At 35.5% G+C, this 25,583-nt stretch overlaps 1 protein-coding gene and 6 non-coding genes across 7 annotated transcripts; all 7 read right to left on the bottom strand.

Moving 5' to 3' along the window:
• Positions 1 to 663: 663 nt before the first annotated feature.
• On the bottom strand, positions 664 to 22,519 carry LOC105337540 (dolichyl-diphosphooligosaccharide--protein glycosyltransferase subunit 2). Its single transcript, XM_034476523.2, has 20 exons — positions 22,432 to 22,519; positions 21,313 to 21,506; positions 21,095 to 21,190; positions 20,713 to 20,821; positions 20,296 to 20,359; positions 20,035 to 20,149; positions 19,342 to 19,431; positions 18,904 to 19,011; positions 18,723 to 18,791; positions 18,125 to 18,246; positions 17,651 to 17,768; positions 16,305 to 16,396; positions 15,809 to 15,923; positions 3,002 to 3,082; positions 2,718 to 2,822; positions 2,185 to 2,268; positions 1,868 to 1,963; positions 1,576 to 1,651; positions 1,326 to 1,455; positions 664 to 1,050 (listed from the first exon to the last, which is right to left on the bottom strand). Exons 1-20 carry the CDS (start codon positions 22,439 to 22,441, stop codon positions 1,029 to 1,031), a joined length of 1,896 nt encoding a protein of 631 aa, XP_034332414.2. The 5' UTR covers positions 22,442 to 22,519; the 3' UTR covers positions 664 to 1,028.
• LOC117686703 (small nucleolar RNA SNORA73 family) lies at positions 2,443 to 2,687 on the bottom strand. The gene has a single exon (XR_004599804.2). It is a non-coding gene; the product is annotated as a small nucleolar RNA SNORA73 family (small nucleolar RNA).
• LOC117686699 (small nucleolar RNA SNORA73 family) lies at positions 16,013 to 16,258 on the bottom strand. Its single transcript, XR_004599799.2, has one exon. It is a non-coding gene; the product is annotated as a small nucleolar RNA SNORA73 family (small nucleolar RNA).
• On the bottom strand, positions 16,708 to 16,952 carry LOC117686696 (small nucleolar RNA SNORA73 family). The gene has a single exon (XR_004599797.2). It is a non-coding gene; the product is annotated as a small nucleolar RNA SNORA73 family (small nucleolar RNA).
• On the bottom strand, positions 17,337 to 17,581 carry LOC117686694 (small nucleolar RNA SNORA73 family). The gene has a single exon (XR_004599794.2). It is a non-coding gene; the product is annotated as a small nucleolar RNA SNORA73 family (small nucleolar RNA).
• On the bottom strand, positions 18,378 to 18,622 carry LOC117686700 (small nucleolar RNA SNORA73 family). Its single transcript, XR_004599801.2, has one exon. It is a non-coding gene; the product is annotated as a small nucleolar RNA SNORA73 family (small nucleolar RNA).
• Positions 19,757 to 20,001, bottom strand: LOC117686704 (small nucleolar RNA SNORA73 family). The gene has a single exon (XR_004599806.2). It is a non-coding gene; the product is annotated as a small nucleolar RNA SNORA73 family (small nucleolar RNA).
• Positions 22,520 to 25,583: the final 3,064 nt, after the last annotated feature.

Here is a 25,583-nt window from a genome sequence, read left to right as displayed (position 1 = left end):
ACTGTTGTGTGGTAAGCTTATAACTGTGTAAAATATACCGTCGCATATGGTAAAAAAACCAAACTTTTAGTGTGGTAAATTGTGCATCTGTGTATTTAATACCCCAACATATGGTTTGACTAGAGAAAATGTGTACTTAACCAGCATTTATGACCAATTTTACGAAACCCTTGCGCCTTTACTAGAATGAAGAGGCTTACAAATTTAAACCTTATGAAGGTATCTGTACCTCAGTATAAAATTCGTGGAAGGTGCTCCAAGAACTTGTCAAAATTTTCCATAATAAATCCCTGTATGAGTCTCTACTCATCAATTTCTTTTCTGGGCAAGAAAATTTTGGGAGTTTTTTTTCATATTGATTTAAACCATTCTTCACATTACCGGTATATATATTAAATAAGAAAATCAACAAATATTGTTGGACACAGGATCTTGAAACATACTACAGCTGTTTAGCGACTCCTGTCACTTGCATCAGTTTCAACCTACTGGAAATATATCCTAGTATGACCTTTTCAAAAGAAAAACTCATCCACATCAGGTAACTGAAGTACATGATTAGTACACTCTCATGAGTACATAGTTTTTGAAATATGTTCAGTTTCACCTTTGCTGAATCGGAGTCAACAACCCAGTTTCTTGTGAAATGCAACCAAGACGGTGTACTTTTATACAAAATTTATTTCCATGAAAGAAATGAATGGTTGTACAGTTTGAAATGAAGGACTGTATCTCTCTTACATCTTGGACTCCATCACAAACAAGAGAGGACACATTCGCTGTATATAAGTTATGAATTATTAAGTTTTGTCAGCTTTGATTTATGAAAGTAAACTCAAATGTACAAATCAGTTATTCCCCTTTCAGTTATCAACAAAGTTTCTAAGTTTCAAACAAACCTACTTTTAAACAAGAAAAAAAATAATTTAAAAAAATTTACAGAATAAGTAACATACACATACATAACATAAAATATATTTATTTCTTCATGTAAAAATTATATTAATTCCTAATAGTTCATTTCTTCTTCACACTTTCTTCTCGCCTTTTCTGAAATAAAAAAATAGTAATCAGAGAATTGCACACAAGAAATTAAAAAGATTATACAGCATCTGAACAAAAATCTAAATTAGTCCTTGATGGGAGAGGTTTGAAAGGCAGAAATCTGGTAATGTACTTTAATATCAACCAACAATATACAGATAAGAGATTTGTTGAACTGAATAGAGTTGAATTGACTAGGCAAACAAATTAAAGTACCTGTTCAAACAACTACTCACTAACATGACATTATGAAAATAAAATTAAATAGAATGTCATTTTACCTTTTGGAAGCTATTCCACTTAATAATCTATTTCCAAATATGAAAGTGGGCAGTGCCAGCAAGCCCAGATATCTGACTGTTTGGAACATGTTCAGCTCAACCCAGTATAAGTAGTACAGTCCAAAGATGGCTGAAATCAACAAATCCAGAATGGCATGAACTTTTTCAAATGCCTGTGGTGACTTACTTAAATTCCATCTTAATCTAAAATCTATAAATTCAAATAAAACAGTTTACTAATTTACTGTACCTGCGAGACAGAGATGGAATCCTACAGCACTGAGGGACATTGGGAAATTGGAGACATTGACACCAATCTTCATCCACTGCAAAGAAATTAATAACTGCCAACTGAAAACTCCAGTGAAATATCAACTTACAAAAATGTAAGAAAATAGTTATTCTGAACTTAAAATCAAAATCATAAAGGCCTAATGGCCTTAATGATTATGAGGTAATGTTCTCAATCATTAATCTGGAGCGTAGAATGACAAGGGTTGCAGGAAACTTTGTAAGCTACTAGACAGTTTGTATTGACTCACCAAGAGGACCAGGATAAGAACAGGGGAGAGGACAAGGAAGGTAAAGACGGTGGACACCACAGCAGCAGGGCGCTTCTCTGGCTCACGGAACAGGTGCTAAAACAAAAACAACTCCTTTTATAATGCAAACTTATACGAAAACTGGTGATAAAAGTTAATGCATTAGAATGACTGTTCTTCAGTCAGTCTTTCTCTTTAATGCTTGTTGGATAACATTAAAAACCTAAAAAAAGGTTTTTTCTCATATGAAGCCATGTTCTCAATCATTATTTATTGGGACAAAAAGTGTCAAAATTAGAAGAATGGTGCTCCCTTACTTTGATTTCTGGTTTCTTGGCATAGCGATCCAATCCCTTGTCTTTAGGAGTCTGACCTTCAGGGAAGTTAAGGCTAACTTCACCCTGAAAAAGAATTGTTCAGGTATATAAATTACTATCTGTAAAATCGTTCAAACCAGGATATTTTTTCTCATACATGCATTTCTTTTTGTGTGAAATGAGGCGAGTCTGCTGTTCTGAATGAAGATTTCCGAACTTTCCCATTCAAAACAAACAACCCCTTAATTGTACAATATCAAATGTGCCCTGTATGGTTTTTCTCCACAGTCATCATCACAGAGTGACATCTGAGAAGGTGATGGAATATACAGGGCCCTGTCCACACCCGACCCCTAGGGGTCAGGGGACAAGGTTTATCTCCAATGATGTGGAACGGGAATACACCTCAAGTCTCCAGGGAGACATTCAGCTCCCATACGCCACACAGACAACTTCCTCCACAGTCAGACAGAGTCCAACAGGGAGGAGGCCGTCAACATTGGGTAAGAGTTGAAGAATCAAACTTTACTTACAAGAGCCCAAGAAAATGGATTCTCAATAACTGCATCTCCAATGATCAGCTCCATGCTGTATTTTCCAGAGAGATGTCCAAATTGACCTGCACTACTGCCAATGTCCTGTCAAAGAAAATGTCATACTAGGACTAGATAACAAATTTTTAACACATCTGCGTAAATTTTTAATACTTTAAGTTGAACAACTTTTAAAAAGAAAGAGAATGAATTTACTTGGAAAAAGAATTTAGCTTTATTTATAGGAGTAAAAAAATATTCTGTTTAAGCATGTAAAGTCTTACCAAATCAAACTTGTTGCTGGCAGCATCTGCTACAAATATTATCTCTTGGTTTGTTTTTTGGTTTGTAAGTTTAAGGAATGTCTGAAAACAACAAGGAACATAATTGAAATATTTATCTTTACAATGAATCAAAGGCCTGAAGGGCCACAATGGCGTCGAGGTTAAGTTAATTTGAAGAATAAAAACCTAATATTTTTTTAAAAAGTCAAAATAATCTCCACTATTACAAAAATGCATAATTTTTTTTATATGTGTTATTTATGGTTCTCCTTCATTGATCAAATGTACACTTAGGTACTGTAAAAAAAATCCTTAAAACAAAGTATGATTCTGTAACTCTTAGTAATGTGTGTACTTAACATGAGATAAACTTTTCCTGTTGTTTTGCTGGAGATTAATTTTATAAAAATTGATTTGGGCGGTCAATTTAACAAAAATGAAATTTAATATAGATTTTATGCAGTCAACTAAAATTATAGAAATATCAAAATTAAGTGTGATTTTTTTCTTTATATTTTCAAAAATCATTCTGATTTGGTTATTGACCATTCATTTAGAAATTGGTATCAATTATACTTATGTTTTAAAAACAAATATAAAGACAAATACATTAGTCAACTTTCAAAAAAAAGTTTTTAATTATTTTTTTTATCACATAACTAATTAAATTACAATTCATTACAAACTGACTCACCTAATTCTTAAAAAGTTTTGAAAGAAAATTAAAATCTAAGTTTAGAAATATCTTAGGAGTTAACACATTTTTAGATTTTTTTTCTCTATTCATATAGAAATAAATATTAAAATTTTGATTGTGTTTAATTTTATATATTGTATACTGCTGATAAAAACTCTATCGTAAGTCAAATCCCACGAGAAGTGGTCAGTGAATAATCATTCGTGTGAGACGCATCGATCAGAGCGGACGCTTTGCTTGCTTTTTGCCGGCCAGGAGTTTCCTTTAAATTCTCGAGGTAATTATCTGTAATGTTATATTTGTAACCTATTATATGCATTGGCTATTGGTTAATTTCATTCTATGTGTGTAAAACTGTAAATATAGTATATACATTTTGGTTGTTTATAACTTAGTTAAGTTTTGCATACGTGTTTGGGATGCGTTTTATGTAGGCATTTTAAAAACTTAGTGTTTGTTTTTAATAGTTTTATGAAAGATTTGAGAACGTGCTAGCGATTTTATGTCACAGTTTTACTGAAGCACGTTTGGTTTAGCCAACTGGGTGTTGGCATGTACTTGGTGTACATAACGTGTCTGTTTTACGTATTTGGTAATTAGAATTTTGCAGACGTACTGGGTGTGCGTTTATTATTCTGTGTGTATAAGCATTTTGCAAACTTGGTGTTTGTTTAATATTGGCTTTTAATAGTATGAGAGGTTTTGAGAACGTGATATCGAATCTTATTGGTACAGTTTTATGTAGCACATTTTTCATGCGCGGTTTTAGCCAACTGGGTGTTGGCATGTACTTGGCGTGCACGTGTCTATTTTACGTAGTCAGTTCTGTTAACTGATATTGGGACATACATATTAGAGTTTTTGTAGATATACAGGGTGTTATTCTGTTATTTGTGTGTGAATTTTACAAACTTTGTGTTTGTTTAATAGTGTTAAGAGAGGTTTGAGAAGGGGCTAGCGATTCTTATAGGTACAGTGTTATGTAGCACGTTTTTCATGCGCGGTTTTAGCCGGCTGCATGGGGTTCGCATTTACTTGGTCTGCACATGTCTGTTTATGTATGCGGTTTTGTTATTTTATATACGGAGATATACATATTAGAGCTTTTATTGACGTGCTAGGTGTGTGTTTTATTTAGTAAGTGCATGTTAAAAATTATATTGAAACTTTTATTGTGGGAATAATTTGTGTAATTATGTTGTAGATGACCTTGGTGTTGAAGCCAAAGCATTCATTATTCGGGAAGAGCTTGTTGCCGGTGATTATGGAATTGAAGTCTAATCAACCTGGGATGCAGATAGATACATTCGCACGGTTGAAGAAGGATCATCCATTAGAGAAATATTCGTTGGAAGAGTTAAAAGTAGAATTCAACAGACTTACAGGGGAGACAATCCAGTCTTTGTTGATCATCCTGAGTCAGGAGGAGTCAGTGGATTTGGTTAGGAAGATTATGCATTTTTCAATTTTGCATGCAAATAATGTGGGAGCACCCAAGGGTCAGGTTTTGACGGAGATAGCGCCATCTGCTGCTGGTAGCAGTGGTAAGTAAGGTTTATATGTTGAATTATATTCTGATGATTTTGTGAATAAAAGTGCACTGAAGTGAGTTTGTGTTTTATGTAGGTCCTTGTACTGGTAACGGGGATGGTGCGGCCAATCTTGAAGATAGACTGAAAGGATTGGAGCAGAACGTATCGGTGTTGAAGTCTAAGTCAGGAGAACAGAAGGTGGATGATGCAATCCGACAGGTACGCCTTTTGGCAGCTCGACCGAAGTTGACACCGTCGCATGTTCTTATCGCATTACTGGAGATGCTGGTTGATGTTGCAAAGTGTGAGGGGCATAAGGATGCAGAGTTTTTTAATAAAGCTCTTCAGGCATGCAGGCGTTTTGAAGAAAGTGAGGATGTGTGTGGCTTATGTTTGAAACTGATAGGGTCTAGTGAAGATAGAAAGATTTCTACCGCCATTGCTGAATGGGTTAAGGGAAAAAAATATGATAAAGAAAATGAGAAAGAGAAGGTTAAGGAAACCAATGTTAGTAATGTTCCATCTTTTCCTTATCTAGCTCCAATGTATAATAATTTCCCTTTGGGGTTTGTTCCTCCTATGCCAATGCCAGGTCACATAGGTTTTGGGCAGGGGAGAGGGGGTAACAGAGCTCGAAATGGTCAAAATACTAACCAAAGGGTATGTTATTTTTGTAAAGAAAAGGGTCATTTTGTTGCAGCATGTCCAAAAATAAACAAGAGGCCCAGGGGCCACATCGCTCACCTGAGCAACAATTGCCTTATTTCTGATCAAATTAGCATTACAGTATCAAAATATCTTGACAACTAAGTACAGTAGATCTTGCTAAAAAAAAATAGAAAATCTGTCAATTTTTATCCACCTCTTTTTTTGGGTAAATACCAAGCCCCTTTTGTTGTTGTACCTGTAAGAAGATTTTTCTCTATTCCAATTTACCCCCCCCCCCCCTCCATTTCGTGGCCCCCCTTTTCTCTAGGGAATCATGGTTTCATCAAACTTAAATCTGCATAACCTGTGCTTTCACACTAAGTACTGAGTTTTGGACCGAAAACTTTCCCAGAATATTTTTAAAGATTTTTCTCTATATATTCCTATGTAAAAATTCAAACTGCCGTCACGGCCCAGCCCTATCACTAGGGACTGTGATTTTGCAAACTTGAATTTACACTATCCGAGGATGCCTCTACACAAGTTTAGGCTTTTCTGGCCAAATAGTCTTTAAAAAGAAGATATTAAAGATTTTCTCTATATATTCCTATGTAAAAATTCATCCCCCATTGTGGCCTCACCATACCCCATGACTATTATTTAAACAAACTTGAATCTTTACGATCTTGGGATGCTTCCACTTAAATTTGGGCTTTCCTAGCCTTATAGTTTTGAGAAGATTTTTAAAGATTTTCTCTATATATAAAAATTTATCCCCCATTGTGGCCCCGCCCTACCCCCAGGGACCATGATTTGAACAAACTTGAATCTACATTATCTGAGGATGCTTCCATTTTAATTTGAGCTTTTCTGGCCTGATAGTTTTTTAGAAGAAGATTTTTAAAGATTTTGTCTATATATTTCTATGTAAAACTTGATCCCCTAATTGTGGCCCCACCCTACCCCTGGGGACCATGATTTGAACAAACTTGAATCTACACTATCTGAGGATGCTTCCACTCAAATTTAAGCTTTTCTGACCTTATAGTTTTTGAGAAGAAGATTTTTAAAAAAAAATTCTGTATATTCCTATGTAAAACATGACCCCCCTCTTGTGGCCCCACCCTACCCCCGGGGACCATAATTTGAACAAACTTGAATCTACACTACCTGAGGATGCTTCCATTTTAATTTGAGCTTTTCTGGCCTGATAGTTTTTTAGAAGAAGATTTTTAAAGATTTTGTCTATATATTCCTATGTAAAACTAGATCCCCCCATTGTGGCCCCACCCTAACCCTGGGGACCATGATTTGAACAAACTTGAATCTACACTACCTGAGGAAGCTTCCACTTTGATTTGAGCTTCTCTGGCCTAATAATGTTTTAGAAGAAGATTTTTAAAGATTTTCTCTATATATTCCTATGTAAAACTTGATCCCCCCATTGAGGCCCCACCCTACCCCCGGGGACCATGATTTGAACAAACTTGAATCTACACTATCTGAGGAGGCTCCCATTTTAATTTGAGCTTTTCTGGCCTGATAGTTTTTTAAAAGAAGATTTTTAAGGATTTCGTCTATATATTTCTATGTAAAACTTGATCCCCCCCATTGTGGCCCCTCCCTACCCCTGGGGACCATAATTTGAACAAACTTGAATCTACACTACCTGAGGATGCCGCCACACAAGTTTGAGCTTTTCAGGCCGAATAGTTTTTGAGAAGAAGATTTTTGAAAAATACCAACAAATTTTCAATAATTCTCAATTATCTCCCCTTTAAAGAGGGCGTGGCCCTTCATTTGAACAAACTTGAATCCCCTTCACCTAGTGGTGCTTTGTGCCAAATTTGGTTGAAATCTGCCCAGTGGTTCTTGAGAAGAAGATGAAAATGTGAAAAGTTTACAACGCCAACGCCGACAACGACAACAACAACGACGACAGACAACGGACAAATTGTGATCAGAAAAGCTCACTTGAGCCTTTGGCTCAGGTGAGCTAAAAAGGAATAAGATGTTTAATAATGTTGGAAAGTTATGGAAATTTGTATGAGAAGACTTTGTTTTCCAAATTTTGTTGTTTATTTTCCTCTTGCCAAAGGTACTAACCTTTCAGTGAATTATTTCACGCGGCTGGGGGTAGAATAAACTTTTCTCTGTAATATTTCTGTTATGTTTTAGAGTGAGTCCATGAGATGTAAGATTTTCATTTTCATCCTCATATTCCAGAGTGGGAGAAAGAAGCTTTAGAATTTTCTCCTTTAGATATACCTCGAAGAGATTTTGATATTTCTAAGTGTTGGGTGAATTACAGAGGAGAGTTTGTTCTGCCTCCAGAGAATGTTTTGTTAGCAGAGAGTATTGTTGAAAATGATTTAGAAGTAGGTTTACAAAATATATATTTTAGAGATCCAAGACAATTTGTTGCAGGAAATATTCATAATCATTTGGATGAGTGGGAGAGAATGGGTTTGGATGAGGAAGCAAGAAAGTGGTTAAGAGAGGGGGTTAATGTAGAACATTATTTTAGGAAATTTAAGGGAAATTTCAAGGGAAAAAATTATGATTGTGCAACCCCACCTGAAGCATATTTTCCAAACTCGTCTAGTTGTAGACATTTCGGGGGGTTTATTTCTTCTACTATTATTGAGAAGATTAAAAGTGGTACAATTTTGGTTTGGGGTAAGGTTGGGGATTGTGTTCCACCTCATCTGATACTTCCACTTACAGTAGAACATACTAAACCTAGACTTTGTCACGACGAAAGATTTTTGAATTTATGGGTAATGGATAAGCCTTTTCAGCTTGATACATTGAAGGAAGTTCCAAGATTAGTTGGTAGGAATCATTTTATGGCATCTGTAGATGACAAGTCTGGGTATGACCATGTGAGGGTTAGTGAAAGGTCAAAGTCTTATTTTGGTTTTCAATTTGGCGGTTGGTTTTTTGTGTATAATACAATTCCATTTGGTTTTAAGTTGAGTGCATACATATATCAGAAATTAGGCTATTTTGCTACAGCTTATTGTAGGCGATTGGGTGTACCTTGCCTTCAGTACATTGATGACCGTATGATTTCAGAGTGGCATGGAAAGTCTTTGTTTACGAATCAAAAACTTCTAGTACTTAGAAGCATTTATATTGTGTGCCAGTTGTTAGTAAGATTAGGGTATTTTTTGGCTCTTGAAAAATGTGTTCTGATTCCGACAAAAATTCTGAAGTATTTAGGTCTATTGATTGACTCTCAGAAATTAGCATTTTTGCTCCCTGAGGAGAAGAGAAATAGGTTTGCTGTGTTGAGAGATTTCATTTTGAGTGAGGATAGTGTAGACATAAAAACCCTTCAACGGTTTGCAGGGAAATGTATTTCGTTTGTTTTAGTCGTTCCTGCTTCCAGGCTTTATTCTAGGGAGGTTCATAGGGCTATTGGGATGGCGGAAAGAAATTCCAGGAGAGTAGAGGTGGTAGGGGCTTTAAGAGAGGAGATTGAATTTTGGAAATTTTTAGACAACTGGAAGGGTTTTGTTTCTTGGAGAAGTGAAAGGCATTTACAGATTAGTTTAGCAACAGATTCGTCAGGTTATAAGTGGGGAGCTTTAGTTTTTAGTCAGAAAGAGTCGTTTGGAGATTTCTGGGGCATAGATGATAAAAGACCTATCCATCTTAAAGAGGGAGATGCTTTATTGAATGCTTTGTTGTCTTTGGGTAAGCAGGTAGAGAATCACAGGGTTGATGCATATGTAGATAATAAGGCTCTGGTTCATGTTTGGGAAAATCAGGGAGGTAAGGATGTCAGGTTTAACAATATTATGAAGAGCATTTTTGTTTTCACAGAGAAAAATAATGTAGATTTGAAGTTGCATTTCATTCCATCAGGAGATAATGCGGCAGATGGGCCTTCTAGGTCTCTTTCATTTCAGGATTGTCAGTTATCTGAAAAATCATGGTCTGAGATTCAGTTAGCATATGGCCCTCATTCGGTAGATTTGATGGCTCTGGATTCAAATGTGATGCTGAATGAGAGAGGTGAGAAGTTAAGGCATTTTACACAAGGTCCATCTCCATTGTCAAGTGGGATTAATGTCTTCTCACAGGATGTGTCCTTAGAGGACAACCCATATGTTTTTCCTCCATTTTGTTTAATATCTGTGTTGTTGAAATTCTTAGAGAGTCAGAGGGTTAGAAAGTGCACAGTTGTTGTTCCTGAGATTGTCCCCACTCCAGTATGGTGGCCGTTATTCTGGTTATATGTAGAATCTTTTATTGTTCTTGGGAATAAGGGAGATACAGGGGTCCTAAAATTACCTTCAAAACAAGGTTTTGTTTTAGATAAGGTAGGTCTAAAGTGGAAGTTAATTGCAGGAAGGTTATCTTTTTCGTTGTAGGTGGAGGTTACACAGGATGAAAGGTCTTCACTTACAAGAAATTTGAAGAGTTTTGATTATTTTAGTGAAAACCGTCTCCAGTATTTGTATTCTTTGGTAGATAATTCTAGTTATGCTAAACAAGAGGCCCATGGGCCACATCGCTCACCTGAGGAACAGTAGGTATGATAAAATCAGCTTAATGGAGTCATAATACAAACTATCTGGACAATGTACAATAATACATGTAGATCCTGTATAAATAAAATCCATTTTCCCCTGGATATTCTTATGTTTATAATCATTAGTCCCTTTTCTAACAAGATGATTTTATAGTCATATCATATGTTGAGTATTGAAGTTCTCAAAAAGATCCTTAACAATAGTTTATATATTAGATATAAACGTACATCAAACTCTGAACCTTCTCGGGAGGCCAAAGAATTGTCCTGGGGCCAAAGTCTTAACAATTATAAAGAAACATCTGGCTGATTAGTTTCTGAGAAGATTTTTAAAGATTTACCCTATATATTCCTTTGTTAAACTTTGACCCCCCATTGTGGCCCCACCCTACCCCTGGGGATCATGATTTTCACAACTATGAATCTACACTACCTGAGGATGCTTTCACACAAGTTTCAGCTTTCCTGGCTGATTAGTTTCTGAGAAGAAGATTTTTAAAGATTTACTCTGTTTATTCCTATGTAAAACATCGACCTCCCATTGTGGCCCAAACCTACCCCCAGGGTTATGATTTTCACAAATTTGAATCTACACTACCTGAGGATGCTTCCACACAAGTGTCAGCTTTCCTGGCTGATTAGTTTCTGAGAAGAAGATTTTTAAAGATTTACTCTATATAATCATATGTTAAACTTCGACCCCCCATTGTGGCCCCACCGTACCGCCAGGTGTTATTATTTTCACAACTTTGAATCAACACTACCTGAGGATGCTTCCGAAGAAGTTTCAGCTTTCCTGGCTAATTAGTTTCTGAGAAGAAGATTTTTAAAGATTTACCCTATATATTCCTTTGTTAAACTCTGACCCTACCCCTGGGGGTCATGATTTTCACAACTATGAATCTACACTACCTGAGGATGCTTTCACACAAGTTTCAGCTTTCCTGGCTGATTAGTTTCTGAGAAGAAGATCTTTAAAGATTTACTCTGTTTATTCCTATGTAAAACATCGACCCCCCATTGTGGCCCCACCCTACCCCCAGGGGTCATGATTTTCACAACTATGAATCTACACTACCTGAGGATACTTTCACACAAGTTTCAGCTTTCCTGGCTGATTAGTTTCTGAGAAGAAGATTTTTAAAGATTTCTCTATATATTCCTATGTTAAACTTCGATCCCCCATTGTGGCCCCACCGTACCCCGGGGGTCATGATTTTCACAACTTTGAATCTACACTACCTGAGGATCCTTCCACACAAGTGTCAGCTTTCCTGGCCGATTAGTTTCTGAGAAGAAGATTTTTAAAGATTTATTCTATATATATTCCTATGTAAAACTTCGATCCTTCATTGTGGCCCCACCCTACCTCCGGGGATCATGATTTTCACAAATTTGTATCTACATTACCTGATGATGCTTTCACACAAGTTTCAGCTTTCCTGGCTGATTGGTTTCTGAGGAGAAGATTTTTAAAGATTTACTCTATATATTCATTTGTTAAACTTCGACCCCCAATTGTGGCCCCACCCTCAGATGAGCTAAAAAGGTTAAGTTTACAATACAATAAGTTGTTAAAGTTGGTTTCTGGAAGAACAGACTTTGAAAATTTTCTTAATAAATATTGACAAATTTTTTACCTTTTTAAGCTTTAGTTTTTAAGATCTGTGTACAAACATAGAATTGTGAGCAAATCTTGCTTATAATTCGAAACTTAACACTCAAATATGGTTGGTAAATAGAAATTGTAAACAATTAAACACAAGAAACATGCACTACATGTATAACAAATAAAGAACACAATTTATTTTTTCAAAATGAATCATATATATACATGTATATACCTACATATTTCCGTCAGCGATATCAAACTCTATTTAAACTGAATAAACTCGAGAAAATGCCGAGCATCTCAACAAAATCTATTGCATTAATCTACATGTTCCATTACGCAAAAGATAATGCCGAATTACCGATAGAATGAATTGTATTTCAGTACCCCTACATCCGATTTTGCTTAATTTGCGCAGGTAAACAGTTAACTGTTTGATTTACCGAAGTCTCTGTTTGATTTTATACGTAAAAATCACGAAATACAGACGATAGTTTCCAGGTTACAAAGCATAATGAGAACGAAACGAAAATCAGAACAAGCTAACACCAACGTCATGTGTGAAAACTGTCAACGCATTGAAATATTTAGCCTCAATTTACTTCACAAAATCGGCACCAATATATTTTGTATGTTTCAAAATTTCCCTTCATACGCGAACTGTTGCACAACAAGCAAATTCATCATAGTCAGATCGACCCTTTTTCATATAATGTCATGGCTGCTTTAAACAAAGAACCTCGTTTTAGAAGTATGGAATCATTTTACCGGATGCCGAACCCGAAGCTATTAAACTGATTGAAACACGCCTTTCCTTTATTATTATTTTCGTAATAACTCAGATTTGAAACAGAATTACCACTTAATTTTTGCAATTTATATTTTCCTTCCCATAAGGATAATTTATGCTAAACTAGGTTGAATTTGCCTCGGTAGTTCTTGAGAAGAAGATTTTTAAAAATGCACCCCCCTTTTTCTACAGTTTCAAGGTTTTCTCCGCTTTGAATACAGATCAAACTTTTATTTCTGCAATTTATATTAGCCCTCCCATAAGGATGCTTTTTGCCAAATTTGGTTGAAATTGGATAAGCGGTTTTAGAGAAGAAGTTCAAAATGTAAAAAGTTTACAGACGGACAGACGGACAGACAGACAGACGGACGGACAGACGGACGACGGACAAAATGTGATCAGAATAGCTCACTTGAGCTTTCAGCTCAGGTGAGCTAAAAACTGTCATCTTTAGGGAAAGAATTCAATAAGTTCGTCAGAGAACAATTTTATGTGGATATTTTGCAGACTACCCCGTATCATGTGCAAATGTTTTTGATATTTAAAGATAATAAAGGGAAAACAAAGGTTCATGATATTCATTGTGGATATTTAGGGAAGATGTCTGATGTTAGTGAATGTTCATGTCCAAAGAGATTAGCTTTTGGAACAGTTCAGTCTTTGATCGGTCAGTTGAAAACAGTATTTGAGGATTTAGGGTTGGGAAAAGATTGGGATAGGAATTTGAATGGGGGTAATCCTGCATGTGCCCCTATGGTAAAGAAATATTTGAAGGCAATCAAAAAAGAGCAGTCAATAGCACACATTGTTCCAAAACAGGCAAAACCTTTATTTTTGTCAAAATTAAAAGCTATTTGTTGTTATATTGATGAAAATCTGCAGTCAGGAAGTCTGGGGGTGGATAAGAGGTTTATTTACTTGAGGGATCAGGCTTTTTTCAAAATTCAGTTTTTTGCAGGAGATCGAGCAAATGATTTAGGACAATGTATTGCTCAAGAGGTGAAGTGCCTGCCAGATAATGAAGGTTTGCTTTTTTCTCATATGGTAGGAAAAACTTTGTCAAACGGTCAGGTGAATCAGTTTACTATATTTAGAATTCATGATAAATCTGTGTGTCCTGTGCATGGTTTAGAAACATATGCTGTAGGAGTGAAGTCATTAGGCATTGACATTTCTTCTGGTTACTTGTTCAGGCCTTTGAGCCGTTCGGGTAAGGAGATTTTGGATGCACCTTTATCCTCGTCAGTAGTTTATACTAGATTGAAACATTACCTTGCAGTGTTAGGTGTGGATCAAGGGGAAACTCCACATAGTTTAAGATCAGGTTGTACAATATCCTTAGCTTTGTCAGGGTTGGATCAATCTTCTGGAGTTATTATGAACCATATCGGTTGGGCTACAAAATCCACTTTCGAAAGATACTCTAGAATTTCAAAGATTGCTGATAGGGGAGTCATAGGGACAGCACTGGCAGGGGTTGCATCTCGGGAAGGAGACGCTGAGAGAAAATTCTTAAAATTTGGAGATGATTCAAATTTAAAACCATTTTTGTAGAGATCAGGATAAGATATTTTAGTTTTGGGGAGAATATGAGCTTAAAACCTTTATGATTGAGAGTTGATTGTTTATATGTTTTGTGAGCAATTTTGTGTATTCCAAGTATTTAATATGTTAAGATGATTTATGATGATAATGATGTATTAAGGGCTGTAAAGTATATTCATTCTATGTTTGTATTTTATGAGTGGATATCAATCATCAAATTTATGAATTTTGTGTAGTAATAAATTTGTATATGCAGCTTTTCAAATGCTATGTTGATAATTAAATATAATGACAAGTTAATATGTTGTGTTTTGTTTAGTTTTGAGTATTGGGAAGAATAGGAGAGGGTGTAACGAATGAATGGTTTAATTATAATTTGAGCTTGTTTGTTGAAAGGGGTAACAATTTCAGCCCAATACTTAACCATTACTCTGACCACGACGAGAGGGATTAGAATTAGGATATATTTATATCGTAAGTCAAATCCCACGAGAAGTGGTCAGTGAAATAATCATTCGTGTGAGACGCAGCGATAGGGCTGAGGATTTGATTACATTTTGTATACACGATACTGGATATATTAAAGGAGATGGAATTTTAAAAAAAAAAAAAAAAAAGAAAAAAAAAAGAAAGTATATATTTATTTATATATATATATATTATATATATTGTATATGGTATATAAAAAAGCATATAGATATTATGAGAAGGTAAATTTCGAATCTCTCTTGTTGAAGTTGGGGTAACAATTTCAGCCCAATACTTAACCATTACTCTGACCACGACGAGAGGGATTAGAATTAGGATATATTTATGTCTCTTATTATCAATTTGATTTAAAATTCACATGGGTCCAAATGACACGGGCCGAAAAGATCAGGGGTAGATAAAAGAAAGCACCCAATCACGTTGTTTACAAAGTGAAATTAGGTCACGAGTTGGTTAAAATAACTTTTGGTTGTAGATATACTTATCGCTCGATGTAGGAAGTTTTATTGCTAAAAGATCAAACTTTTGTGCATTGTCAATATTCGATATGGATACAAAATAATCTGTTTTGCAGGCTGGTATATTTCATAACCAAGTTGAGTATGTAGGCCCAGCTATCGCATGTGTCTCTGTGCTAGTGTATTCATCCGCTAAAACCCAGACATATTGTTTACAATAAAATATTAACATTTTCAAAGACATCAACCATTTCGTATCTGCCAACTTGTTTTGTTGACGTACAGTTCTGCTCGAAATTGAAGTATATCAGCTATTTATCTTCAAACACATAAGAAAACTTTGCACTCATTTGAGTTGTTTGGCTCCTTAAAATCGGCAACTTCCGGACGTACGATCCCTAGATGGCTTTCGAGCTTCGCTCGACGCCATAAAAATGGGCATTTAGCAAAAAGATTTTTAAAAACATCTGAAGCAGGAGTATAGGTGCCTTACTTGATGGGCAGACATCTTGGTTCCATCAGCTTTGTCCTTGAGTTGGAATTTTACAATGATCTTCTGATGGTAGTCAGCTTCAAACACAGTTGAAGCCTTGCCTGGATATTGAACTCTATAATCAAACAATATCCACATTTATAACAAACTTTACAATATACCAATATCCTTAAAATAAACATATCACTACATTTTGCCTACAAGATCTGTACCCTGTATGGTTTTTCTCCCCAGTCATCATCACAGAGTGACATCTGAGAAGGTGATGGAATATACAGGGCCCTGTCCACACCCAACCCCTAGGGGTCAGGGGACAAGGTTCATCTCCAATGATGTGGAACGGGAATACACCTCAAGTCTCCAAGGAGACATTCAGCTCCCATACGCCACACAGACCACTTCCTCCACAGTCAGACAAGAGTCCAACAGGGAGGAGGTGGTCAACATTGGGTAAAAAGATCTAACACTAAAGACAACAAAGAGAATGGCCCCTTACTTTGTAGTTCTTGCTGCTGTAGTTTGGTCTTTATCAGCTACTCCTATCTCCACATTCTCAATGGACACTTGCGTAGTTACTTTCACTTCAACCTTTATAATAAATTAATGATCAGCGATTGAATATGTGGGGTCTTAGAAATGTTTTAGCAAATAACCTAAAGGCATAAATATGACAAGTTGTTTGGGGACTCACACAGATATTAACTAATTCAATAACTGCTTCGGGGTCACCAGTTAATGTCCCTGATTTTTTCTTTACCCACAGAGTTGATTTCTGTGAATAACAAATGTCTTCCTCAGGGTAAGCAACAACATTAAGTCTTGTTATAAATATCTCTGTATCATAAAATAGCACTTTTGATTTGTTTTAGGGAATTGTGAATTGTAAATTGTAAATTGTGAATTGTAACCTGTATGGTTTTTCTCCTCAGTCATCATCACAGAGTGACATCTGAGAAGGTGATGGAATATACAGGGCCCTGTCCACACCCGACCCCTAGGGGTCAGGGGACAAGGTTCATCTCCAATGATGTGGAACGGGAATACACCTCAAGTCTCCAGGGAGACATTCAGCTCCCATACGCCACACAGACAACTTCCTCCACAGTCAGACAGAGTCCAACAGGGAGGAAGCCATCAACATTGGGTTGCATTATCTTTTGTATCATTTTATCTATTTTAATGATTCAACCTTTGTTTCAGAACATCAAATGGACAAGAAAAAGTATAAAGAATTCGTGCATAATCTCCTTTAATATAGCAAATAAATTATGAAACTACTCCTGTAGAATCCTAGGAATTTTGATGGCTTGATTTTTGTGGGTATAACAGATGAACCCCTATTATTAATACAAAATATGTACCTTACAACCTGTAGATTTAATATAATGCCTACTTCACAAGAAATGTCCCTTGAAATCAAACAATCACAAACATGTTATATTCTAACAATCACTGAACTGGTCGTATTGATTGAAAAATGATCACATTGTATTCTAATAAAATAGTAACAAGTGCAATATATTATATCAAATGTACCCTGTATGGTTTTTCTCCCCAGTCATCATCACAGAGTGACATCTGAGAAGGTGATGGAATATACAGGGCCCTGTCCACACCCGACCCCTAGGGGTCAGGGGACAAGGTTCATCTCCAATGATGTGGAACGGGAATACACCTCAAGTCTCCAGGGAGACATTCAGCCCCCATACGCCACACAGACAACTTCCTCCACAGTCAGACAGAGTCCAACAGGGAGGAGGCTATCAACATTGGTTTGCAATATCAATGCTTAAAGTTCTTAAAGAATTGCTATTTAAAAATTATTTGTTATTGAATCTTTACCTCTGCCCCTGTTAGGCCAAGCAACTTCTTGTCTTCCTTGCTGGGTTTTGCACTTATAATAATCTTGTAAAAGCCACGCACTGGTTTAGCTTGCATAAAGTTCAGTTCATATGTTGAGCTGAAAAATACAGAAGTTTTGTGTAGAATAACATTCCAAAATAACATACATGTAATACATTGTCAAGTACATATATCAATTAGGACAAGGTTTCAATTCATAATTTCTGCATTTACAAAGTCCTCTGTAAGAAGTCTTTAATAAAATAACCAATTAGCCAGTTCGAAATTCTTTTGATGTTGGAACATTACGAGTGCTCAAAGTATATGCATGATCCGTATGTTTGATTAAGCAAATTAATGGCAAGAAATCCTGACAAGCTCCTAACAAACATGTAATGTGCAAATAAGACTTTACTTCTGTCAGATTTTGAATTGTTAATGGAGTACAAGTTTACACTGGTTCTGTTACTTTACCTGTCCTTTGCTGTGAATGGTTTTTTGCTCAACACAATGGCCTCACTACTGATGTGTTTGGCACTGTCTGCTGTCACAGTCAGAGAACCGATGCTTCCTCCCAAAAGGTTAGTCACTTGTACCTGAAACAAAACGTTGAATACTTTCAATGTCATCCATACCAAAAAAACACCACACACTATTCATAACCTTGCACTTGGCCATTATTAATAATTTTTCTAACATCAAAAGATATGAACGTTAACTATAGATAATATGTGCACTGTATGGTTTTTCTCCCCAGTCATCATCACAGAGTGACATCTGAGAAGGTGATGGAATATACAGGGCCCTGTCCACATCCGACCCCTAGGGGTCAGGGGACAAGGTTCATCTCCAATGATGTGGAACGGGAATACACCTCAAGTCTCCAGGGAGACATTCAGCTCCCATACGCCACACAGACAACTTCCTCCACAGTCAGACAGAGTCCAACAGGGAGGAGGTGGTCAACATTGGGCATTTCAATAACAACATTAACCAACTTTAAAAACTTAGCAGCCTTCAAAGTTAAAATTCCATTCTATTCATTAATTTTTGGTGTTTATTAATACTTTACCTTTACATTTGGGGATGAAGAAGTCACTGCTACTGGGCTTGCAAGTGTGATGGCAACAGGAATGTGGAACTAAAAGGCAAAATAAATGCTCGATTAGACAATACAACAAAAGCTTATTCTAGGCTATGAAATGCATTTTTGACATTAACGAGCATTAAAATCAGACTGGTTTTATACTAACCTGATTGTCTGTGAGAGTCTTGATGACAGACACCAGTTGGTAAGCTGCTCTCAGCTGATGGACATGTTTCCTACTCAAAAAGTAGTTAGCAAACTTCACCACCTTATCCTGCAAAATAATAAAAGCACTTGCATTACAATATCCATTCACTCACAATACCAGCCATTTCTTCACATAATAACCATCTCTCATTAACAGCTGTGATTGAAATCTTGTATTCACAACTTCTTCCACAGAGCGCACAAAGTCACCTCCATGGCTTATTCTGTGTGAACTTTTTTCTTCCAGCGACATGTCGGACAAGATTGTAAGCACAAATCTCTCCTCGTTTAGATTTTCACTGGATTGACATAAATCACCATCAATTAACCTTGAAATATTTTTCTTCCCTCAAAAAAATTAAGAATGCTAAGTGCATGTAATAGTTGTTCTACTTACATCAGACATAGTGGGAGCTTTCTTCTCTTTAGCTGCCAGCTTGTAAGCCCCATCTACAACTAAAGCTGTGGTGTAAAGACCACCTTCAAACTGCAAAATAAACAAAAGATTTGTTGTGGGGTTTTTTTTAGCATTATTCATACAATGCAAAGCATAAATTTTGAAAGAAAAAAAATTAATATTTCACATTGGTTAATACAAAAGATTTAAAAAAGGATTACATTTTCACCAATTAATGAATCTCATTTTTCATCTAAATATAATCAGAAAACGAGAATTAAGGATCTTAAAAAAATGAAATATATTCTAAACCAACATTACAATGCAATGAATAGAATTATTCTCAACGAAAGAACCTGAAATTTTAATCCATTTTGATTGCTAATATCACAGAGATCATCGTACAATGAAACTAAACTGTACCCTGTATGGTTTTTCTCCCCAGTCATCATCACAGAGTGACATCTGAGAAGGTGATGGAATATACAGGGCCCTGTCCACACCCAACCCCTAGGGGTCAGGGGACAAGGTTCTTCTCCAATGATGTGGAACGGGAATACACCTCAAGTCTCCAAGGAGACATTCAGCTCCCATACGCCACACAGACAACTTCCTCCACAGTCAGACAGAGTCCAACAGGGAGGAGGTGGTCAACATTGGGTTGGTACATCAATAACACTGTCTCATACTTACTTGTAAATATTTATCATCGACTTCATCAGCTTGGGCTACTACGTCCTCAATGCTGTCAAAGATCTTCTTTGTATCTCCAGTCAGTTGTGAGGCAACAAAGAAACCATACCCAGCACTGAAAGCAAAAGTTACACAATATAATTCATTCATTTGACAAGTAAATACAAATCGTGATGTTTATTTTGATAAAAACTCTTCTAAGCAAAGTAAATATAAGCACCACAACTTAAAAGAATAAAAGTTCTGTGTATAAATAATTACCTTTGAGGTGAATCATCCTTCTTGAGTGCCTCTGTTAATGCTGATGTCACTTTAGCATTATCAACTGCAAAGAAAGAAAACCAAAACTTAGGTTAATAAACTAATGGACAATTACAGCTCTGGGCTGCGTTTTACAACAGAACTTACGACTTACGACCAAATTAATAAATGCTAATTAAAAACTAACTAATCAATATATCATTTTCATACCTGTAAAATATTATTATGGACATTAGAGTAGTTTCATAAATATGGTTATGTCTACGTTTTATTTCTTAAATATCATTCCATGAGACTGAAAAAATTTACGACTCTGTCGTAAGTTATTTTGTAAAACGCAGCCCTGATGCTTGGATTTCGAATAAATCTGCAGCTGCATATTAATCTATAAAATGAATGATGACAAAATTATCTCACCTTGCAAGCCTAAATTTTTCAAGGCAGAGAATGCATAGAAAATATCAGCTACAGGAACTGAGTCCTTGATGGCATCACTCAGCACTTTCTGGGCATCGCCAACAGGAAACTGTAACAAACAACTAGCTTTACTTTCTCCGTCTCTCTGCTTTAGTTTTGGAGACACTGCGATCAATCAAAGTGAATTTTTCCTTTGTCAAACATCTAATTAATATAAAGTTACAAAAAAATTGCATTTAAGATTCTTCTCCTAAAATTTTAAGATCAATTCTGCCTTTTTTATCCATTTTGTCTTTTGAAAAAAAAAATATTTATAGCACATGCAGTAGAAAGTAAATGCTAGCTCATCAAAATCCCCTGAAGTAGAGTATTTCAGCCTTACCTTGCAGTTGCCCACACCTTTCGCTGCAGCTGATGCATGGTACAGAGATGCAACACTCTTGTTATCAACCAGTTTTGTAATGGTGCTGCATATTTCCTGTCAACAAAATAATTCACAAAATATTCAAACCAATTCATTCTGCATCATGAAATTTTTATTAAACATCTCTCCCTCTCCCCCAAAAATTAGAACTTCAGAAGTTTGTTTTTAGCACTGACCTGATTATTAATACTGGTATCACCCAGTAATTTCAGTCCTAAAATTGAGTAGTGGACTGTTGGGAGATCAGTGTAGGGTGTGGATGACTTGAAGACTTTCTTCAGTCTGTCTTGGTCTATCGTTGTGAGGAATGTTGAGGGGGTGAGGGCTTGTCCCACAACAGCGACAGCAAATAAATATAGTATTGGCGTCACTGAAATGTACATCAAAGAATTCCTTAAGATCTAATGTATGACAACATATTCATTATACCCTATGTCTAAAATCTTTTTATCCTAACCTTCCTAATTTTGATAGAGATTTTTTCTAGAGTGAATGCCAGAACATATCAATTATTTACCTAGAACATGCATTGAAAATCAAATGGAACACAAATTGAAAACCTGCAGCCATGATAAATTCCACATGTGTAGCACATTTGCAGGGCAAAATTGAATGTTTGATGAATGTCATTATCCTATTTTTTCTACAATTCAAAACTTTTGCAAACAATGTCCATTTGCAAAAGAGCAGTACTGCAGGCCAGCTATCATGAATGAGTTAATTAATTGACACAAAACGTGACAAAAGTAAAACAAAGAATTTCCAAATTGCACAAATGATTTCCAATGTTGGACAGGAAATAAATATTGCCAAACTATTGCCCAACTATGAGGAAGTTATAAGATGCATAGGGAACATCAGCATAGTAAGTCCATGCCGTTAATGCATCGCAGCAACACTGAATGAAAAAATAAAACGCGGCAGGAGGGGGGGGGGGCTCAAGTAGTATTTTTGGACAGGAAATGATATCCTTTATTCAATGCCTTAAACTGTTAAATTAACATCGGAAAAAAATAAAATTGAATACGGTTGTTGTCATTTATTTGCGTCTATCAATACTGGTAGCATTACGAGTTCTATCATGACCGACCAACAAATAAGAAACACGTGGCAGTTCAATTTTGCTGACGGTCATGGTGTGCTTTAAAAATATATTTTCTTCAATAAAATTGCATCGTATCATGTTTGTCTTTTGTTTAAAAACCGTAAATATTTTATGGAAACTGCTTAACATATACTATGCAAGCGACTTTTGCTCTCTTTATCTTACAAATAACTCTACCGGCTTCACTCACCCTTCGCCATTTTTTCCAGAGGTGTAGCGTCGGCAATTCTGAGTGATCTGCCCTTGGTTTACTGTCGTGGCCGCATGGAGCGCTGAATAAATTAAATAAAAAAAAGGCGGATCAAAACGGGCGGCAACAGATACAATGATTAACATGGGATCGCCTGAAGCTCCAGAGTGAAACTCTGGTGGGGACACAACCCCCGGAGGCTCATTGGTCCCACTGATATTATAGCGCAAAATAACTATTTTTTTTTATTAGATAACTAAATTATCAAATTTCAGTTTCAAATTTAACTCAGACTCTGAGGGGTATAGCGCACTTATTATAGTATATAAGTGCTTTTACAAAATAAAAATATAAAAAATAAAAAATCAGATAATTTTCATTATTTTACAATATTAAGTTGAAATATTTAGAATCTTTCAAATTTCATTTGCTATTGCCTAAAAGCATAGATGAAATCTTTTTGTCTAGTTAGAAGAACACTAAAAAATAATGAACATGCATTAAGGATAAACACATATTTAAGTTACTGAACTACTTCAAATCAAAGAATTCCGTACTGATTTTGTCACTGTATAGTCTAACGTGGTCTTCAGATTTACTTAAAATTCATTTCAATTTGTGTATTCTTTCAAATCGAGTATATAGCTACATAATTTAAATGATGTCGTGGCCGAGCCCAAGTAGGTGTAAATGTAGATAATGAAACAATTAAATCATTGTTGTTTGATTTTTGTTATGCATTGCTTCCATTATTTGTAGGATGCAGTACACTTGTATAAAAATGACAAAATATTTTTGCATTCAAATTTTGTGTAGGTTTTTGGGAGTTGATTTTAATCAACTCTCCTATGCAGTTACACAGACAAATCGAAAGTGAAACAGTGTTTGGACCTCAGCACAAATCATTGCTGCTGACAAGACTAAGTTCTTGAAAATAATTGATAAATTCGATGTAATGTATGCTGAAGCATTGTTTTTCAAGGAAACTTATATATAAATACCTTGAAAATAGTCAGATTTTAAATGGTACGAACAATTTAAATATCTTTTGTAGTCGTTTGTATTCCTACGCCAGAGTTCAATATAGTCTCGTTCAATTCGACGTTCGGCTGTCTCCGTAACTGATCCTTTTCGGAGATTTACGGTGTCAGCCGAGCGTTTGGTTGAACGAGACTAGAGTTCAATTTTGCTTGGATCCACACAATTTTCGAGAAATATTTCTATTACTGATACATATAGTTTGATTGAATTAATTTTATATTTAAAAATGATTCATATGGGGTTTCTCGACATTCTTGTCGAAAAAGTCCAAAAATTCATATCATATTATAAAAATGTGCGTAATTCAAATTAGAAACTAAATGTACTTGTCATGCAAAATAACATATCATTGATTTTAAAATAAATAAACATGGACAAAATCAACTCCAGTCAGTTCTTCAGTACTTTGATTGATTCAACTATTTACATATGATACTAGCTGTAAGTTGTTATAAGATGATCAATTTATTAGAAATACAATTTACATAATGAAATAACTGGAATTTTTCTTAAAAACTATGTAAATGTACAAGTATTTAGTATTCAGTTGACCTAGGCCTCTCTCTCTCTCTCTCTCTCTCTCTCTCTCTCTCTCTCTCTCTCTCTCTCTCTCACATAAACTAACAAAAATTGTTCTTTTTACTTGAATAATATGTTTTGACTTGAACAAGTTTGAAATATTTCCCCTGCTACTGAATGGTCCAGATTGTCTGACATTATACTGGATTCGCCCCACGAGAAAGACTACCGTTGTCCCTGCACATCTAGCCTTCAAAAACGGACTCAGCCCCCGGACTCTAGAATTTTGTAGAGCAAAAAGGAATTCTTAGAATTCACGTTTACTATTTCCTTGTCATGATTTACAGTATGAAATTATACAATAGTATTTGAGTGAAGTCAGAAACACAGGTGCTTGAGGACAGGATAGACCCCCCCCCCCTCCACCCCCACCCCAATATATAAACCCCCGGGACTTTATTTTGCTTTTTTATTAAATTATCCTTTTATGACATATTTCTAATCTAATTTATTCATCCATTGCCCAAAATAACATAAAACAAACATTTTTGAAAAAAAATCAGACCCTCTGTACATATAATACAAGAAGGTTGCAAACTTCGTCTGCCAGCCGAGAGACACTGCCGATGAATATTTGTTGAAATGTACTATCAAACTACATCTACCAGTAAAGACGGTGACCTCATGTCGTAGCCCGATAATTCCCTTCACTGAATAATTGCATGTCATGCCCGTGTAAATACATTTATTAGGTAATTAGGACAATTTTCACCTACAAGTTGCAAGTTTTGAACCGATCCATCTAGAACCAACGGAATTGAGGTTTTATCGCAAGGAAGACAACTCCGAGAGATTTATAAAATTTCATGGCAAACTCGAAAAAAGTACAATTCATAAGAAGAATGAATTCTAATCAAGACGCGAAAACTTTTTTATCGTCTTGGGAACTGAAAAATCTAAAAGAAGGCACTCATACTGGGTGTATTACAATGGAAGACATAAAAGAGAAATAAAATAATTATGTTACGAGTTATCTTCCTTGCGATAAACCCTTACTTCCGTAGGTTCTAGATGGACGAAGTTAGCAACCTTCTTGTATTATACATGTAGAGGATCTGATTTTTTAAAAATATTTGTTTTAGGTAATTTGGGGCAATGAATGTATAAATTAGATTAAAAATAAGTCATAAAAGGATAATTTAAGGACGTTGTTTACTCAGAGTTTGAGTTCTCAAATCCGGATTGTTAAAAAGTTCGATTTCATGAGTAAAATTTGTTTTAAATACAAAAAGTATTTATGAAATGAATTATTATTGACATAACAATCGATAATTTTACTAAGTTATGGGATTAGGCTATGACAAAGTTTGACTTTTAGCGAAACAGAGGAAATTCGAACTAACATTTTCAGATTTTGTTTTCAACTGAAATATTTTTGGTAGTACTATAATATTTAAAGTTAAGATTTTATTTGTTAATCAACATAATTTTGCATATTTTCTGTTCGTTTTATCTTGCTTTTTCGTTTAGATAATCGCATGGCACACACTACAAAAATGTTGAAAAATGCTGAAAAATGATAAAAGACACCA

Source organism: Magallana gigas, chromosome 5 (assembly GCF_963853765.1).
Source record: "Magallana gigas chromosome 5, xbMagGiga1.1, whole genome shotgun sequence".
Taxonomy (NCBI): domain Eukaryota; kingdom Metazoa; phylum Mollusca; class Bivalvia; order Ostreida; family Ostreidae; genus Magallana; species Magallana gigas.
The sequence above is the reverse complement of the archived record's forward strand: the minus strand, read 5'-3'. Positions and strand labels throughout refer to the sequence as shown.

Coding starts and splice junctions, on each gene's coding strand:
- LOC105337540 (XM_034476523.2), bottom strand. Junction 19,432..20,034: donor TCGATGATAAATATTTACAA/GTAAGTATGAGA, acceptor TTTATTTTGCAG/TTTGAAGGTGGTCTTTACAC. Junction 15,924..16,304: donor ACAGCAGCAAGAACTACAAA/GTAAGGGGCCAT, acceptor GTTTGATTATAG/AGTTCAATATCCAGGCAAGG.